This window comes from Cydia strobilella, chromosome 6, assembly GCF_947568885.1.
Source record: "Cydia strobilella chromosome 6, ilCydStro3.1, whole genome shotgun sequence".
Classification (NCBI taxonomy): domain Eukaryota; kingdom Metazoa; phylum Arthropoda; class Insecta; order Lepidoptera; family Tortricidae; genus Cydia; species Cydia strobilella.
The window spans coordinates 19,203,512-19,221,358 of NC_086046.1; the positions used below are offsets into that span (position 1 = coordinate 19,203,512).

The 17,847-nt window shown below is 38.5% G+C and overlaps 2 protein-coding genes across 4 annotated transcripts; one reads left to right on the forward strand and one right to left on the reverse strand.

Moving 5' to 3' along the window:
* Positions 1–933: 933 nt before the first annotated feature.
* LOC134742202 (superoxide dismutase [Cu-Zn]-like) lies at positions 934–13,273 on the forward strand. Its single transcript, XM_063675204.1, has 4 exons — positions 934–1,368; positions 3,837–3,902; positions 12,229–12,456; positions 12,996–13,273. Exons 1-4 carry the CDS (start codon positions 1,192–1,194, stop codon positions 13,248–13,250), a joined length of 726 nt encoding a protein of 241 aa, XP_063531274.1. The 5' UTR covers positions 934–1,191; the 3' UTR covers positions 13,251–13,273.
* Positions 13,274–13,709: 436 nt separating this feature from the next.
* Positions 13,710–17,358, reverse strand: LOC134742204 (acyl-CoA-binding protein homolog). 3 transcript variants are annotated; one of them, XM_063675207.1, is made up of 4 exons: positions 17,258–17,358; positions 16,771–16,819; positions 15,804–15,921; positions 13,710–14,413 (listed from the first exon to the last, which is right to left on the reverse strand). In XM_063675207.1, the coding sequence occupies exons 2-4, from the start codon at positions 16,783–16,785 to the stop codon at positions 14,274–14,276; spliced, it is 273 nt and encodes a 90-aa protein (XP_063531277.1). In that variant the 5' UTR covers positions 16,786–16,819; positions 17,258–17,358; the 3' UTR covers positions 13,710–14,273. The 3 variants fall into 3 exon arrangements, with proteins under 3 accessions (XP_063531277.1, XP_063531278.1, XP_063531276.1); XM_063675208.1 differs by lacking the exon at positions 17,258–17,358 and adding an exon at positions 17,052–17,145; XM_063675206.1 differs by lacking the exons at positions 16,771–16,819; positions 17,258–17,358 and adding an exon at positions 16,430–16,457.
* Between the last annotated feature and the right edge of the window lie 489 nt (positions 17,359–17,847).

The window sequence follows — 17,847 nt, forward strand, 5'->3', positions numbered from 1 at the left end:
GGATTTAGAAAAAAAAATCTTTATGGCACAACTAGTTGTGCATACCAAAGATAGATATAACTCCGTAAGAGATGGATACAGTCTAAGGAAAAAACGTGCCTCGAAAATCAAGCAAATTTGATTCTCGTTCAGAGGGCGCTACTAGTTTTGGCCTACAGTCGTATAGATGGCGTTGACGGTTTCGTTTGTTATTTAACAATTTTAACGCATATCAGTGAAAGAACATGGGTTAAAATCATAAAAATAATTAATGCAAATAAAAAAATCATTTATCTATTTTTAAATACATTCTATCGTATTTTTATAAATCTTCATTTTTAGTTTTAAAGTGTGTCGACAGATGGCAGTGAATTTACTGGGGTTACAAAATTTACTATGACAGTACCGCTCTAGTATAAGTTACTCTATGTGCATACGTAGTTGGTCCATGTGGAAAGTCTGTGAATTTTATCATTCCATTTAAAGCCTGATCATTGTCAAGAGGGCGCTGTTCATTCTCATGTATAGGGTGACAGTTCAGTATAGTATGAAAAAAATAGTTCCAGTGAAATTCTGCAACATGGCGCGTGATCATATATTCTTTATTTATAGAAAGCATAATTGCCATTTGCCGCATAGTCTGTCTGTTCGGAAAGAGAAGTCTTGAAATGTATTGGGCCCCATACATTCCACGATTCTTCCCTTTCCGCACAGACTCTAACAAGTTTTAGGTATACTTGTAACGAATTTAATACCTTCAAATTTTCAATTGACTATTAACATAAGTAATTAATGTGTTAAAACATAATAATATGTCCGTCGAGCGCCTATTAATCAAAAGCCACCACGATCACGATGCCAATCACACGTTTCCTCTTATTTTACATATTAAGAACGAATTAACTTCCCCTCAATAGCTCAAACAATGCCGTAACTAAGTTATCATTACATCATGCCTCTCAATTACGGAGCCTTGGTGATCCCACGAGCGAGTAATCATCACTACCGCTTAGCCGGCCTAACGATACACCCGTAAAAACATCTTGAAAAACGTAATTGAACTCTGCTAGGCGAAAATCATTGATACCCGGCTGTTTGGCAAGATCACACGTCTGCTTTAAAAAAAAGAAACGTCAAAACCGCGCGCCTGTCCAGAGAAGCGGAACAAGGATAATTTGCCGCAAATTTTTAAATTGTTTTTTTTTTTTCGTGATGAATCTGCGGCTGCATGTGTTTTTCGGCCAGTTCGTGTGGCTGATTGCGGCATTGAAAGGGAAGACGTTGCAAGGGGTCCCTGGTTATGGGAGGAATTTGGTTATAAAAACTTTGCCTGCGATTGAAGATTATCAGAGCAACGTTTATGAGGTGTTCATGGAGCCATATTTATATGTAAGTTTCTTATGCTACATTTTCATTTTTATTCTTTGCATAGGAGTAAAATCATGAGACTAGAAATAATCCTGAGCGTAATAGCGACGGATTTAAAACATTGACTCCAAATTCAAAATGATTTTGCTTCTGTCCGTCTGATCTTTGGTTTCTATTTGGAGAATATATTTTAGGCTGATGATTATGGAACAAAATCATGCATGGTGTGAGTTTTCGGTGTTTTGCAAGTTTCATTCATTTAATCCTAACTACTGGTTTTCAAGCAACAGGTAACAGGTTCAATACTTGCATCCTAATCCTAATCATAAAACTAATAAATAAATCATTCTACTATAAACGAACTACTAAAATTTGGTTAGTTTTAAGAGCGATAGAGTATTTTGGGCGGAGTAAATAGGTTCGAAATCCTAAGACAAAAAATATATGTACCAAGTTTCCCTTCAGTTACGAGAATACTATTCGTTTAAATGCAGTAAAATTGCGCTTATATTGTACAGAATAGGGAACACTTTATATTAAAAAAATATCGATTTCTGACAAAAAAAAAACAGAAAATAAAATTAGGCCTACCCGATATCAGATCAGGCTCTGTCACTCTCACATCGACGAATCTAATGACACCTCATTTTAATTCGTCAAATGGTACAGGAATAGTACGTATATATATACGTAGACCGTGCCAAGAAATTAGACATACATAAAGCCTGACCAGATATACATGATCACGCGCCATGTTGCGGAATTTCACATCCATTTCATTTTCATTTTTTTCATACTATTTATACTGAACTGTCACCCTATACATGAGAATGAACAGCGCTTGAACAGCGCCCTCTCGACAATGATCATTGATCATATATTACTGGTCAGGCTTTACATAAATTCGTGCAAAAAACATAACCCTGCTTCGGCAGTTGAGTAAAAAAGACTTCAACGCGTCAGTCAAATTTTTACACACCCAACCCAATCGGGCAGAAATAGGGATCATTCCTTTGCCCAGCGAGAAATTGTGGAACGCGGCAATAAATTGCAACTATCACAAATAAATAACGGTAATATAAATAGCGATAGGTAGATACTGTAATTTCAGCCATGTGTTATAATAATCTGTGACCACCAGGGGCCCGTTTATCAAAAGCTTGTAGCTTGTAATATAAGTGGAAGTCCCTTTTTGACAGCTTTTGTTAGAAAGGGACTTCCACATGTATTACAAGTTACAAGCTTTTGATAAACGGACCCCAGGGGCCCGTTTATCAAAAGCTTGTAACTTGTAATACAAGCGGATGTCACTTTTTGACAGCTTTTGTTAGAAAGGGACTTCCACTTGTATTACAAGTTACAAGCTTTTGAGAAACGGGCCCCGGTTCTTAAAGTTTATTGAACTTGTGCACTAACCGTATCCATTTTTGCTGTCATTTACTTTTTGCAATGGGTCCATGAACTAACAACACATCAAAAGCGACTTGACAGTTTTCTAATTCGCTTTGACAAAAACTGGTCAGGAAATTGACATGACTTGGTCATTGACTTCATCCACTAGCCAAACCTATTAGTTAGAATAAATTGATGACTGTATTTTGGTAGCTAATAAGTATAGTTTATGATTGGTATATCTAATATAACTATAGCAATTGAGTAATTATAAATGCAGTATATAAAGGCGTGTTACAAAAAATAACTGTACTGTATACTTTCTCACACTAGTGCGTAAAGTGCACTTTTTGTGCATGTGTCGAAAGTTTAAAGGGCCATATTATGTACTGTAAAACGTTGTACGATACACTACACGTGCGAATAGATAATTCGCAACTCGTGTCGATTTAAAACACACCCTGCGGTCGTGTTTCGAATTTCCTCTTTTCCGCACTTGTATCGTAAATAACTATTTTGATTGTGGGATTTTTTTTTATCTGGAATACAATAATACTCTTCTAAGGATCACTTACGCGTTGCAGGGTTAGCCAACTCGGTGTTAATCGTTTATACAGGGTTTAACTCTACTGTACAAGTGGCCCTAAAATAATTAAATATTATGTTGGCTTATTCGTAGAGTTTGGTTTAAGTAAATTACTTACTAACAATTTTGCCTGTTTCATCATTTTTTATGCATGAATTAATTCAACAACGGCTAAGATATATATTTCAATAGATTTTCCTTTTTATTTCTAATATGTACTATTCAGTTTTCTTTATTAATAGGTAGGGTATGTACATTTTATATTTTTATAAAACATAAACCTTTTTGGCTAGGTTGTCTCGACAGCAGCGCCATCTTTTGAATAATTGCATTTTTTGCGAAAACCATAATTTTATTACTAAGCGCCACTTGCACCATCCCACTAACCCGGGGTTAACTAGTTAAACCTGGAGCTACCATGGTTACCAGTACAATTTGATGCTGGGTTACCGGGTTAACCCCGGGTTAGTGGGATGGTGCAAGTGGCGCTAAGAGAAGTTATGTATTACAGGATCTCAGCCGGCCAGCCTACACGTTTTCAGGGGATCGGTCGCAAAAACAAATAGATTTAGCCGCTGTAAGTTGATTTTACTTTAATAAAAATAACCGACTAACAATATTTAAACAATACCTACTAAACACTCCTAATTAAACTAATTTACTGAACTGAACTGTATACCTATTGCTTGATATACCTAGACCCATTTTGGGAACTGTAGGCCATAGATTAGTATATGTTCAGGGCCTGACTTAGTTCTGACCGCCCTAGACTGACTATGTATATCCGCCCCCCGCTTGTCTCAACTCAGAGCCGCCGCCGCGCCCCCTTGCGCGCCCCCTTGCGCGCCCCCTTGGTCCTTGCGCCCTAGGCTTTAGCCTTATTAGCCTGTGGGTAAATCAGGCCCTGTATATGCTATTACTGTAACTGTGACAGTCAGCGTCAGAATTAGCTACATGGACAAAATACTGAAATCGATATGTAGTTTGGTTTGACCAACTAGTCATCAACTGACGTACTATTACATTAACTCTGGATAACTATAGTTGGTCAAACAAAATTGTCAGTAAATATGAACAAAAAAAACTATACTTCTGTGCTAGTACTAGTGCAAGACAAAGGTAGTATGATTTCGTCTATGTTTGAAATGAGACAGTCCTTTGACAAACTATAGATATGTAACTTACATGTGAAATGTAATATCCAAGGTTTAAAGCAATAAAGATTTTTATTATTATTTGTATCTCCTCGGATTTCTCGGGCCTATAAATCCCGGTCTTTTGATAGGCTTGCGTGGGGATATAGATCCAACACGTAGAGGCCCCTTGGAGAGCTTTAATGTCATGTAGAACGCCTGCTGGAACCCGTTCACAGGTGCAACAATAGACACCCATGAACCGGTTGCAACAGGCATTGGGACTATTGTAGAAAAAGTGAACAGTATACCGGTCTATGGATTGAAGTTTGGGTGGACAATGAGACTGGGCTATTGAAAAGAAGTCCGGACACCTGCCATAACAATGCTAACACACGTTATCGAGGCAGGTGGTGACTTGCCGCTGACTAGATGGGCCCCTGAAACTGCCGTCGTGAAGACGACCAGGAGCAACACCGGTGTGAGCGGCTCAGGGGTCTCGAGAGGTGTGCGCCGCTTTCTACCTAGTGGCTGTTACCAGCCACTGTGCCAACTCGCGTCTTATGCATCTTTCACTTCCACCCCTGGAGCATATAGCTCTAGCGACTCCTCTCTGGACAGCCAATGAAGGCAAGCCAGAGCTGAGAGTCCTGCGGGTCCCCTTGGGGTCCACTCCGACCGACGAAGACACGCCGGAGACGGAGACCCTGACCGACTCTCGGGAGCACTCGGGTCCGTGGGGTCGTTACTCCCCAACAGCTCGCCACAAGCTGCCCTGCGGGCAATTTTTATTATTATTATTATACTTACATTAGTGTTTTACTAATACTTATATTTATGTTGTAGCATATGGTCTTAGATCGGTACCTATACAGACGGTTTGGCGTAAGCTAATTCTGCTGCTTGTCACATAAATGAATTTATGAATGAATTTCATAAAAAATAATATAATTTGCTGCTGTGTACAAGTCTTACTTGTCTGCAAAGTTTTACTCTGCATTACTTAGCACTACAAGGCTTGAATTGAAAACCCTGCAAGCGACATCAAACTTACAGGACGCAGCCCGAGTGACTGATAAATGTCATCAGTGACTAAAAATACGCGAAATTGAAAACACTGCAAGCGTCATCAAAGTTACAGGATGTAGCCCGAGTGACTGATAAATGTCATCAGTGACTAAAAATACGCGAAATTGAAAACACTGCAAGCGGCATCAAAGTTACAGGACGCAGCCCGAGTGACTGATAAATGTCATCAGTGACTAAAAATACGCGAAATTGAAAACACTGCAAGCGTCATCAAAGTTACAGGATGTAGCCCGAGTGACTGATAAATGTCATCAGTGACTAAAAATACGCGAAATTGAAAACACTGCAAGCGGCATCAAAGTTACAGGACGCAGCCCGAGTGACTGATAAATGTCATCAGTGACTAAAAATACGCGAAATTGAAAACACTGCAAGCGACATCAAAGTTACAGGATGTAGCCCGAGTGACTGATAAATGTCACGTCAGCGACTAAAAATACGCGAAATAAACCGTAAAATCAATTTAATATTACTATGACTCACGACAATTTAAATTCGATGTTATTATTTTTTGCACCATTATGTGCTTGTAACCAGTGTCACATAATCTGTTAAGTCAGCTTTATCCATTGTTGGATATTAAGTTGATTCATCATCACGGCTCGTGATTGGATCATATTTTGGAATATATCCCGCAACGGAAGTACCAAGGCTTTAGGTCGCACGACTATGACATTGTTACGTCATAAACGTGCATCAGGAGTTTCTGAATGACTTCAGTGGTAGATTGACGTATAAGTAACTACAATTTCCGATAGGTACACACATATCAAGCAATTCACCTTTTCAACAACAATGACGTAAAATAATTACGAATTATGTATACACTAGCGACTCACCCCGGCTTGGCACGGGTTACACAAAACCTTAACAAATTACACCTAAACCTTCCTTAAGAATCACTCCATTGATACGTGAAAACCGCATGAAAATCCGTTCAGTAGTTTTCGAGTTTATCGCGAACATACAGTCAAGGGCATAAATATATATACATTCCCAAAGTTTCAAAAATATGTGTACGCTCTTACACCTTCATATTTTTGAACCATTTGTCTGGATCGATATTTTTGCCTTCGACTGTACATAAACACAAACAGGTAGCGTATTTGGATTTGGATAATCATTTCATTAAAATACACTTCATTTATGCGCTTTACTTAAATAATTTCAGAATACGTCTAACTTTTTTGATTTCATAAAAATACTTACTGAGACGTCATTAACATTTATCAGCGGCATTTTTGTAATTCCGTACCTGTACTATGACAATACAATACTCTTTATTGCACATGTACCTCAATAAATAAAACAATACAGAAAGAAAAATGACTCGTATCGTATTCGTCACAATCTTGACAATCTCGCAATACCCGCAATCATAATAATTTATGTTTGACAACTATGGCAATAAATAATTTATGTTCAATGTAATTACAGAAACCCTTTATCAATACGTATGCTCACGAAAATCATTAAAACATACCTACGCATGTACGCATGTGTCTACATAAATCTAAGAGTGATCTAACACTTGTGTTTTAGCAATATATGTTAGCTGTACCTATACATTGTGTCAATAAAACCAGTATAAAAACTAATTTTATTTTAGAGAGATAGAGCTGATTTAAACTAACACAATGTTCACTCACAATTTTAAAACTAACAGGACTTAATCGCGTACAAACTTACGTTTATTTATGGCCTGACGTTTCGAACGTGACGTTACGTTCGTGGCAACCCTAGCGTACAAGTTAATAATCAAGATCAAGTGCGGGTAGTTCGCAAAACCCGCGCAGCAAGAAGATGTTGAATACAATTCCTCGCCAGTCTGCCTGTGACCACGAACGTAACGATCACGTTCGAAACGTCAGGCCATAAATAAACGCAAGTTTGTACGCGATTAAGTCCTGTGTTAGTTTTAAAATTTTGAGATAGAGCGGAGCCAAATGTCATCTAAAGTTGGTCAAGCAAATCTTGTCAGTAGAAAAAGGAGCGAAATTCAAATTTTCTATGGGACGATGTCCCTTCGCGCCTTCATTTTTAAAATTTTCCGCCTTTTTCTACTGACAAAATTTGCTTGACCAACTATACCTACTTATCTCGCTCGAAACTGGAGTAGCCCCACTGTCGAAATATAACACAAGGGCTCTACCGCGAAAAACGAAAATCGAAATTTCGTTATCCGCTCTTGCATATTCGAGATATACAGGGTGGCCAAAAAATATGTGCATTCCCGGTGCCAGGGAGGTTTATACTGGGATTATACTGAGCAACTGGCTGGGTGGGATTATACTGAGCAAGTTTTACTATGGAACTAACCACGAAATCGCGAAAAAAAATGTACCCTCCAATAGAAATTTAGAAAATAGACCAGCCAAAATGTATGAAACAGCCAAAATTTTTTTTGCGATTTCGGGGTTGGTCCCATAGTAAAAGCTGCTCAGTATAATCCTAAAGTATCCCTGGCAACGGGAATGCACATATTTTTTAGCCACCCTGTATAAAGAAATATTGTTTTTCGTTTTTCGCGGTAGGCCCTCTTGCTTCCGACATTGCACTGTAGTGTGTTGGCGAAAATCAGAAAAGTCCTTTTGTGTGGTCAGCAAAATGACAATACTGGATTTGAAAGAGTCCACAGTTTCTAAATTTATGCCAATAAAAAGTCTTATACTGGGTCCTATTGGACGAAGCACTTGCTTACCGATGCCACGCAATCTATTAATAACCACATAGACATATTACCAAGTATGATTTTATGTTAAAGAAGGTGAAGATCACGTAATGCATCTTAGTTCCTAATGGCTTTTGTTGCGAACGCAACCTTTTACTTGTATAATGCAGTAGCTAAACGCAGCCGTCGGGCTCGGTTAGTATGCGGAGGCTTTTTTAAAGCACCAATAGGAGCGCTCCACATTTAAACTACCTTTTTACTATTCAAATTTCGCTTAATCACTCGCATCAGCCTCCATACTATAACCACCACTTCTACACCTTTTATTTAACCGTTTCGTCAACCGTAACTTGTAACGTAACCAATACCTATTCAAGATTTAAAGTTACTTCAAATCGAAGTATTTTTATTTGAGTCGTCGAGCTTGCACGGCGGCTACAGCTTTCATCCTTATGGTCAAAATGTCGTAAATTCCACTTTTGCACTAGTTCTAATCACGTGACCGAGGACATAGCAGTCAAGGTGCTCATATAACACAATTCACAATCCACAATCTTACACAAATCGACCTAACCCCACAGTAAGCTTAATAAGGCTTGTCTTGTGGGTACTAGACGATATATAATATGTAGATAGATATCATCATTATCATATCAGCCAGAGGATGTCCACTGCTGGACATCTCCCCCAAAGAGTGCCACAATGACCGGTCTTGCGGCACCCGCATCCAGTGGACTCCCGCGACCTTTACCAGGTCATCAGTCCACCTTGTGGGGGGTCTACCCACGCTGCGCCTTCCGGTACGTGGTCACCACACTCGCCACTCGAGAACCTTTCCGCCCCAACGGCCATCGGTTCTACGTGCAATGTGCCCCGCCCACTGCCATTTAAGTTAAACGATTCGGAGAGCTACATCGGTTACATAGATATACTTAGATAAATACTCAGAATCACGTGAACATTCGTGTTCTTGGGTGACACGGAATGGTAACCTAACATGTTTTTAACGTGCATCTTTGCGTGCCAGTAATTGGCACTGCGACTCTGTCATGCCAAGGACTGTTGATTGGCATCTAAGTTTGGCACGCTTTTAGGGGCCTATTGTCGCATCGTGAGATTACATCCTAAATACGGTCATGAGATGTCTATCGTTAGCGATTTGTAACTTTTAGGGGGGTATTTCGTATCTAAGTAGGTACCTACCTTGAATGAAGTACATATTGTGCTATTTTCCCGCACTAGTGCGGGAACAAGCACTTCCTGTGCTTATGTCGAAAATTTAAAGGGCCAAATATACTGTATAAAACGTTGTACGATACACGTGTGAATAGGTAATTCGCAAATCGTGTCGACCACCACTCATCGCGAATTTCCTACTTTCCGCACTTGTATCGTAAGTAACTATTACAGTACATACCTATGGATGGTGCTACATTAATGCGGTAATTAGCACTTTACGTGCCTGTCGAAAATTTAAAGGGTCATATTATTAAGCTAGCCACGTAAACCGCGCATGGAATCATATACAAACAAACATTATACCTAGTTATAGTAGAAGTATAGTTATAGTAGTAATTTATTATTTTTTAATGTTAATAGCCTGTGTACACTACTATCGCATTGGGAAACTGTAAGGATAGCTGTAAGATTTATTAAATAAATAAATAATTTAAAAAAAATATTAAGAAGAAGTTTTGTCCCCGTGCCGATTTTGTGATATAGGCTTTTAAACAGATACATAAGTAAGTTGTATTCAGCTTCTGTCCATAATGCAACTTCGTTTAATTATTTTCTTAGTTTCCTTTTACGTCTTAAAACTATCATGCTTAATACACAAGAAAGACTCCTGAGCGTTGCGAATTTTTTAAGAGTAGGTAGAGTAGGAGTAGGACGAAAAATGCAACTTAGCTGCCGAGTTGGATATAATAAAGGATGTGTTGCCAGGTTGCCAGCATATACTTTCAGTAATCGAGGGCGCGGCGCGTTCTTTCTTTATTCCGTGCTGGTAATCGCCAATAATTACTGCGAAACATTCTGTTTAAAAGATCACTCACGTAGTTCTTTACTAATACAATTAACACATGAAGTTTTTTTCAACACACTTGCTCAAAACGACGTTTTTATTCCACCGATTTTTGGCTCATAATCCTAGATATTAAACACGCGTGCTCTTTCAGTGTATTATTCCACTCGTGCTTTTTCATTATATTATCCGACTGAGTTAAGAAGGTAACTGATTGCTAATAATATGCATGGAAAGGGAGCCTTCTTTAATTGGTCAGACTGGCGGGCACCGGCGCGCTCATCGCGCCTGCGCGGTGCGCGGCCCGGCCGGCCCGCCCGCCGCGCCGCCCGCGGCTGGGGCGAGGGGCGACCGGCAGTATGACAGATGCAACACACAATACTAGTTATGTTTTAACTATTAAAATTTGATTAATATGAGTTTCTTTTTTTTCTCGCAAGTGTGTTGAAAAACGTCGTATGAAACGCGTGTGCATTGGTCATTACACACATCGGCTTTCTTATTGGCGCTCGCTTACAGCTCGCGCGCACAATATCGCCTCGTGTGTAATGACCAACTTAGCACACTTGTATCATAATGTACTATTACTTGCCAGCTCCAATTACATTACATTACTTATATCTCGCTGTCTTGTTAAACAGAGACATGTAAACAATGCAGACTGGCAAGCCGTTGTTTCCTTATTTCACAAACTCGTACAATTTTATACGGTCGGCCTTGTTAGATAAAGCTCTATAAAAACGTATATGGAGTAACGAGACCTCGACAATGTGAGCCCATCTGCAGGGCCGGATTTCCGCCTAGGCCCGCAAAGCCCGGGCCTAAGGGCCCAGGCAACCTAGCAATGGTTTTGAGGCGCCCCCTAAATTCTAAGTGCCATACCAAGTGCCTAGGGTCCCTAGGTCTCTATATCCGGGCCTGCCCATCTACAGGAAGAATGTTACTTTATAAAAAGACAATTTTATAATTCTTTAAAAAAAAAGATGTTTAGTACCAACTTAATTCTTCCTCAATCACTTGTAGAAGTAAACAATGAAAATTAAGGCAAGTTTTTATACTTAATTCACATTATTCGATGATAAACAGTATTGTATAATAGACATATATATTGTGGGGTTTTCAGTTTTATAATCGTTTCAATCGCTTTATAATTGAAGGCTTTAACAAATTATTGTTTATGGATGGAGGTTTTTTTCTTGATATTATATTTTGGGCGATCGAACATGCCAATCAAATATGCTAATAGTTCTGTTTAATTATGTCTTACTTAGTAGAAAAAATACTGATAACTTTTAATAACCAATGCCATCAGGATTAAAAGGTATAGATAAACTACTTACGATTATTACAAAAAAATAACTTATGTTTGACGAAATAAAATTGGCACCGATCTCTCGAAAAACTTGTATGTCGAATCGGTGCAAATTATATTTCATCAGCTATGCGAGAAAATAAATAATCCATTCCAAATGGTTACTCTCCTTTTTATCCACAAATTGACGAGGAAGAAGTAACTATCACCATTGTATTGTATTGTAGTTCGGGCGATTTTCCGCAACTCGAATCGACTGGCGCCTATTTTGCATGACATGGGGGGGGGGGTGGGCTAGTCCTGCCAGCCCAGCTCCTCGAGGAATCCTATCAAACCTTTGATGTTGAGTAGGACCTCGGGGAGGTCTCTTGGGGATCCGAGATGTTTTGCCCTGTATGAGGCCACTTCGCAGCATTCCAGCACCACGTGAGAGGCTGTTTTCTTCTGTCTTCATGCATCCTCTGCATAGGGGACTGTCTGTGACACCTGTTATACAAAGATGTTTGATAAATAATCCATGACCTGTTATGACACTGGTTACCATACTCAGTTGGGTCACTATCACATCACTATCACCATTATTGCCAACCAAAATTAAATATTTTACTTATAACATAACGCCTGCTCAAAACTAATAGCAAGAACTTTACGCTCGTACTTATTAAATTCTTACAGGCGCCGAGATCACTACCCGGGCTTCAAGCAATCGCTTATCTCAAGGCAGACGAGGACTCCGGGGTTACTGGGGAACTGCTCTTCACACAAATTGTGCCTAATGGTCCTGTTACCATTGAGGGGAACATCACGGGCCTGGCGGCGGGGCTGCATGGGCTGCATGTTCACCAGTCGGGAGCTATCCAAGATAATTGTAAAGATATTGGACCACATTTCATCGCTTATTACGTAAGTACCTTTGTAGATAAGACAATCAGGCCCTTTTTCTCATCAAGAAAACAAAAAACCAAAAAAGTAGATTACATTAAACAACCCCGCCAACACTATACTCGTATGATTTATAGAGATTACTAAAGAATCGCAGATCAATCCGACAGAGTATCATTTTTAATAAATATGATTTTAATTTTGATTAATTCAATAACTAGTAAAGTATTTTTTCAAAGTAGGAATATTACGGGTAATTCATATTGTGCAGTTACTGTATAATACTAATCTTTTTTAGGACTTTAAACTTATTTATAAAAGCTTTTCTAACTCAAAACAAATATATATGTAGGAAGTAAGATTAAGCGAGGATTGGCCCTACGGTAGGGCCCCTACCGAAAGGGGACACACCCTTTCTTACAAATATAGCAACCTATTACATATAAACCTACATTATCTTTACTACATAACTTTATAATTTTTTACACGCAACCCGCAATAAACACATTCATAAATCCGTTAAACACTTAGTGATCACTTAACCAATTATCATTCCCCAGGGCCGTCACGGCGGGCCTCGTGACCACATCCGCCACGTCGGAGACCTCGGCAACATCAAGGCAGACGAAGGCACGCTGGCCGTAAAAATCGTCGACCACCTCATCTCTCTGGCCGGTCCGAGGTCTATAGTTGGCCGATCTGTGGCTATAACTAAGGGAGAAGATGATTATGGTAGAGCGGGGACTGAGGATAGCGCGTTGACGGGATCGTCAGGGCCTGCGGTCGCTTGTGGTATTATTGGTTATATGAATTAATTATTAGGTTAAGTTTATTATTTCGGATACTATAAATATTGTGTATCGCCAAGTAACTTTATGTAATATATACCCAATAGACCTTGACACGTTTTATTGTTCTGATTTCCTACGTAGTTGACATCAAATCAGACCGAAAGAAGGCCACGTTGGCCGTGAAAATCGCCTACCATCCTCATCTTTCTAGTTGGACTTCGGTCAGTTAGTTGGTCGGTGGCCAACTGGCCACTTACCATATTGTCTCTGTACGGGCCCGTCCAGCGGTAACTTTGGTCACACTTTGGTAAAAGGTGACGTTTGAAAAATTCAGTTACAAAAAACTGACGTATATTTACGACGCCATCTGGTTCAGTTGTTCAAGATTTTTTCTTAAACTTTACACCTCCTCAACAATACGCTATATACGCTATATGCTCAACACACAATAAAGCATTAAGGTGGCAAATAAAACATTTAAAATACAGTTTCAAACTGATTTTATTCCATAAGCAATATAAAAAATGTATAACAATAAAGTCATTGCACCAGAGAGAAGACCATAAACACAACATTGTGATGCTTATATTGTGATGTTCAACATCTTATACTAATTGTGCCTAAACCGAAATTATAAATATTTAGTTTCCTTATGAGATGAGCGGAAGAGCAACGGAAGTGTCAAGAGGTTTTACGGCATAAATGCAGTAATAAATTATTACGTTCGGTCTCTCATAAAAACGTCAGTCGTACACAGGATGAGTAGATGCTTATATTCGACCTTCATATTAAAAGAAAAACAAACTAAGTATAGGTACTTTACGGCTCAGTCCTAGTCTGTGTGCAGTATTACACACATCGAAACAAATATATGTTTGTAATTGTAACCATATGCCTACTATAGGTACATTGTAAAAAGTGTACCAAATTTTTAAGTAGCCATTTAAGACTGATTGTATAACACCGAGATGGTTCTAGAATTTTCTATTAATATAAAGATCACCACACAAAACCGACGCCACAGTTGCCTCGCCTCCTTTATTTTGCTTATTGGAGGCCGATGGAGGCGATGAGGCCCTCGACCTTCGCGATGTAGGCCTTTTGGGCCTCCTCCTTGGATTTGCCCTTGTTCTTTGACCAAGCGTCGAACTTAGCCTTGCCCTTGAAGTCTAGGAACCCAGGCTTGTCTGTAAAAAACAATGGTTTTTAGTTTCTCAAAGAGAAAAAACCGGCCAAGTGCGAGTCGGACTCGCGCACCGAGGGTTCCGTACTTTTTAGTATTTGTTGTTATAGCGACAACAGAAACACATCATCTGTGAAAATTTCAACTGTCTAGCTATCACGGTCCATGAGATACAGCCTGGTGACAGACAAACAGACGGACAGCGGAGTCTTAGTAATAGGGTCCCGTTTTTACCCTTTGGGTACGGAACCCTAAAAATGTAAAATCGTTGTGGAAAGTTACTGTAGTCTGTACTGAACCCATATTTTCACATAACTGTATTTTTTATGTAGTTTTTCTACTGTGTAGTTATCATTAGCCATCACACGCTGATCATATTCTGCTTACTGACATATGTATAGTTCAAACCAAATTGTCAGTAAATAAGAACAAAAAAAAACTATACTCATCCTTTTCTTTTGGTTGCTAGTAGTGTAAGACAAAGATAGTATGATTCTGTGTATTTTTGAAATGAGACAGTCCTTTGACAAACTATAGTTACACTATTACAATTTTTTAGGGAGGCCACACACAATCTGAATCTATAATTTGAGGCATTTCGTATGAAAAGGGACCTTATTTAGATGGCGCTTACGCCGCACAGCGTCGCACGGCATTGTATTTATATCGGAGTATCGTTTATAATGGCGTAAGCGCCATCGACAATAAGGTCCCTTTTTATAGAAAATACCACATTTGAATTCATAGTCTGAGTCCGATGCTTTGCCTCACATATGTCTTAAAAATTCCGATTGATTCCAAACATTCCAGTGTGTGTGAGCTCATCCATAGATAATGTATGGAAAGAGGTGCATTCAGAATTCAAAATCTTAATTTTCATATTCTAAATTTATTATGCTTTTCAGAATAATTCCATCAGATCCATCTAAGAATTTCATAATCTGAAATAATCTGAATGTGTGGAGAGTACTTAAAGTATGTACTTGCTCTTTTTTCTATTAATTAATTGGTTACCCAAACTAAAAATCTGTATCAAATTTCTATTTAAAAGAAAGAGTCGGAAGAAACTAAAAATTTGTAAGGTAAGGTGGGGTAAGATGAACATACCCGATTTTAAATGTGATTTAAAATAGACTATATCGCGAATTTATTTTGTTACCTTTATTTACCGAAATATATAGTCTATTTTGCTTAGGGCAAGACAAACAGTATGAGAATTCCATACAAGTATTTGTCTTGATCCGGTGACAGTCTTACCCCACCTTACCTTAAGTACATTATTAAAATCCATAGATTCCATTGTCATCCTATCCGTCTATGTGAGTTAAACTTATTAGTGTCAATTAGTGAGTAGATATTTTAGTAGCTGACTTCATGCATAGTTTAGTACATACTGGCAGGATCAGCATCCCCAACGGTAGCCTGCTTGAACCACCCGTAGATGTCTAGAAGGTCAGCATCAGCAGGAGATGTCTTCAGCTTCTTAACATCCTCAGCGGCTTTGTCAAATTGCTGAAATGACAGGATTATGTATTAAAGACATCTGTGTATAAATGGTAAGTAACCAAAAGGACCCTGAGTTCTTATGGCATAACCAATGTAACCAGTTTTCCCCATTATACATATATTTTTGTTTTAGCTGTTTCGCCTAAAGCGGCATTCTCACTATGTTCTTGTAGTTGTCAGTAAATATTCAAGTCACTACATGACGATTACTATTCTATGTATGAACACCTCCATAAAGGGGCCTACTGACTATCAGTCCACCGGACGATATCGGCCTGTCAGTTGTTCGGAACTGTCAAATTTTTGTTTTGACAGGTTGTATCGTCCGGCGGACTGATAAAATTAAAATTAAAATTTAATATTATTCTGCACCTTGTATAATAGTTATTAGTTTGTATAAGTTCTGGTAGGACACAAAAGAAAAAATGCTTAGATGAAGCAGTGCATGACACAACATAATAAAACCAAATCAAATGAGTTTCTTGTTATCTTCAAAAATTCATAAAATACTTACCACATCCATATCTGCCATATTGACAATGTAAAAACACTGTCAATATGGCAGATTCTACAATAGAAAATGCTTATAATTTTGTCAAAGGACTGTTTCATTTCAAACATAGACAGAGAGAATCATACTATCTTTGTCTTACACTAGTACTAGCACCCAAAAGAAAAGGATGATTATAGTTTTCTTTGTTCTTATTTACTGTCAATTTGGTTTGACCAACTATATATCACATTGCAAAAAAAAGTACAAAATCTGCCACCACAGACAAAACATATTGATTGACCTCTTAGTTAGACTTTGGAATACAACAATGACATTCAGGTATGCAAATACATACCACTTACCTCTTGTAGAGACATGATGTGTGGTGGGTGAATATACCTAGCAGGAAACCTAGAAAGCAGAATCACTCAGTTATTATTCACTAAACAGGATTTATTTTCGCATAAATCGAGGTGCGTGATGAGCGATATCACTACATTACTCGGTAGCTGACTGACAAGGACAAGTTAAGGTCTTAATATTTTTTTAATTTTTACTTTTCTAATTTCAAACTAACCTTACGTCAACACCGCTAGTAGAGTTAAAGTTTGAAAGAAAACTTTCTAAATGCCACAACTCTTACCTAGTTAAATAGAACGGAAGCCGGTGTCTCTACCGCGGATACTTCCAATGGACTGGCTAAGTGAATTGATTATCAGCTAGGTAATAAAAACACGTCACTCTACTCGATGAATACATGAACACTTGTTACCTACACTTTACGTCGCAAGGAAACGTTACAGCTTCATAATTAGAACTTCAATTCAATGTAAAAGAAACAATACTTACTTCTATTTTTGCAGAAAGACGGATTATTATAAGTAGATCGGCGGACGGATTCGATTTTTATTTATGAAGCTTGCTTGAGTAAACTTTATCTGTCAATGTCACTTTGACAGCAACCGTGACCCCCAACGTTGGGGTCACCGTCCTCAATTTTTATTAACATACGAAAGTTACAAAAAAATCCAAAAACGCCGATAAAATATACAATCAACTTTAAAAAAAAAACAAATTAACCTCCTAAATAAGTACAAATCCTAAGTAAGTAGTTGTATAAAACTTATTAATGATGCGAATCGCATTGAAATTGTAGGTTTGCTTCTCTAGTTCAATACTAGATGGCGCTGATGGAGCTCTCTTTATACGATCCGCAAAAAATATTTTTTTAGCCAATTGTTTAGTATCTTTACAAATGAGCCGTATTGATATTTTACCTGCTCACAAAATTTTATGGGAATCGGTTAAGAAATGCGAGTAATGCGACCTGCAGAGGAGACATCCGTACCAAAGCATATACATCCGGACCGGACATACGAAAGCATTTTCTCCAAGCTGAACCGGAGACCTTCACTAACGCTCGGTCAAATGATTAGGGT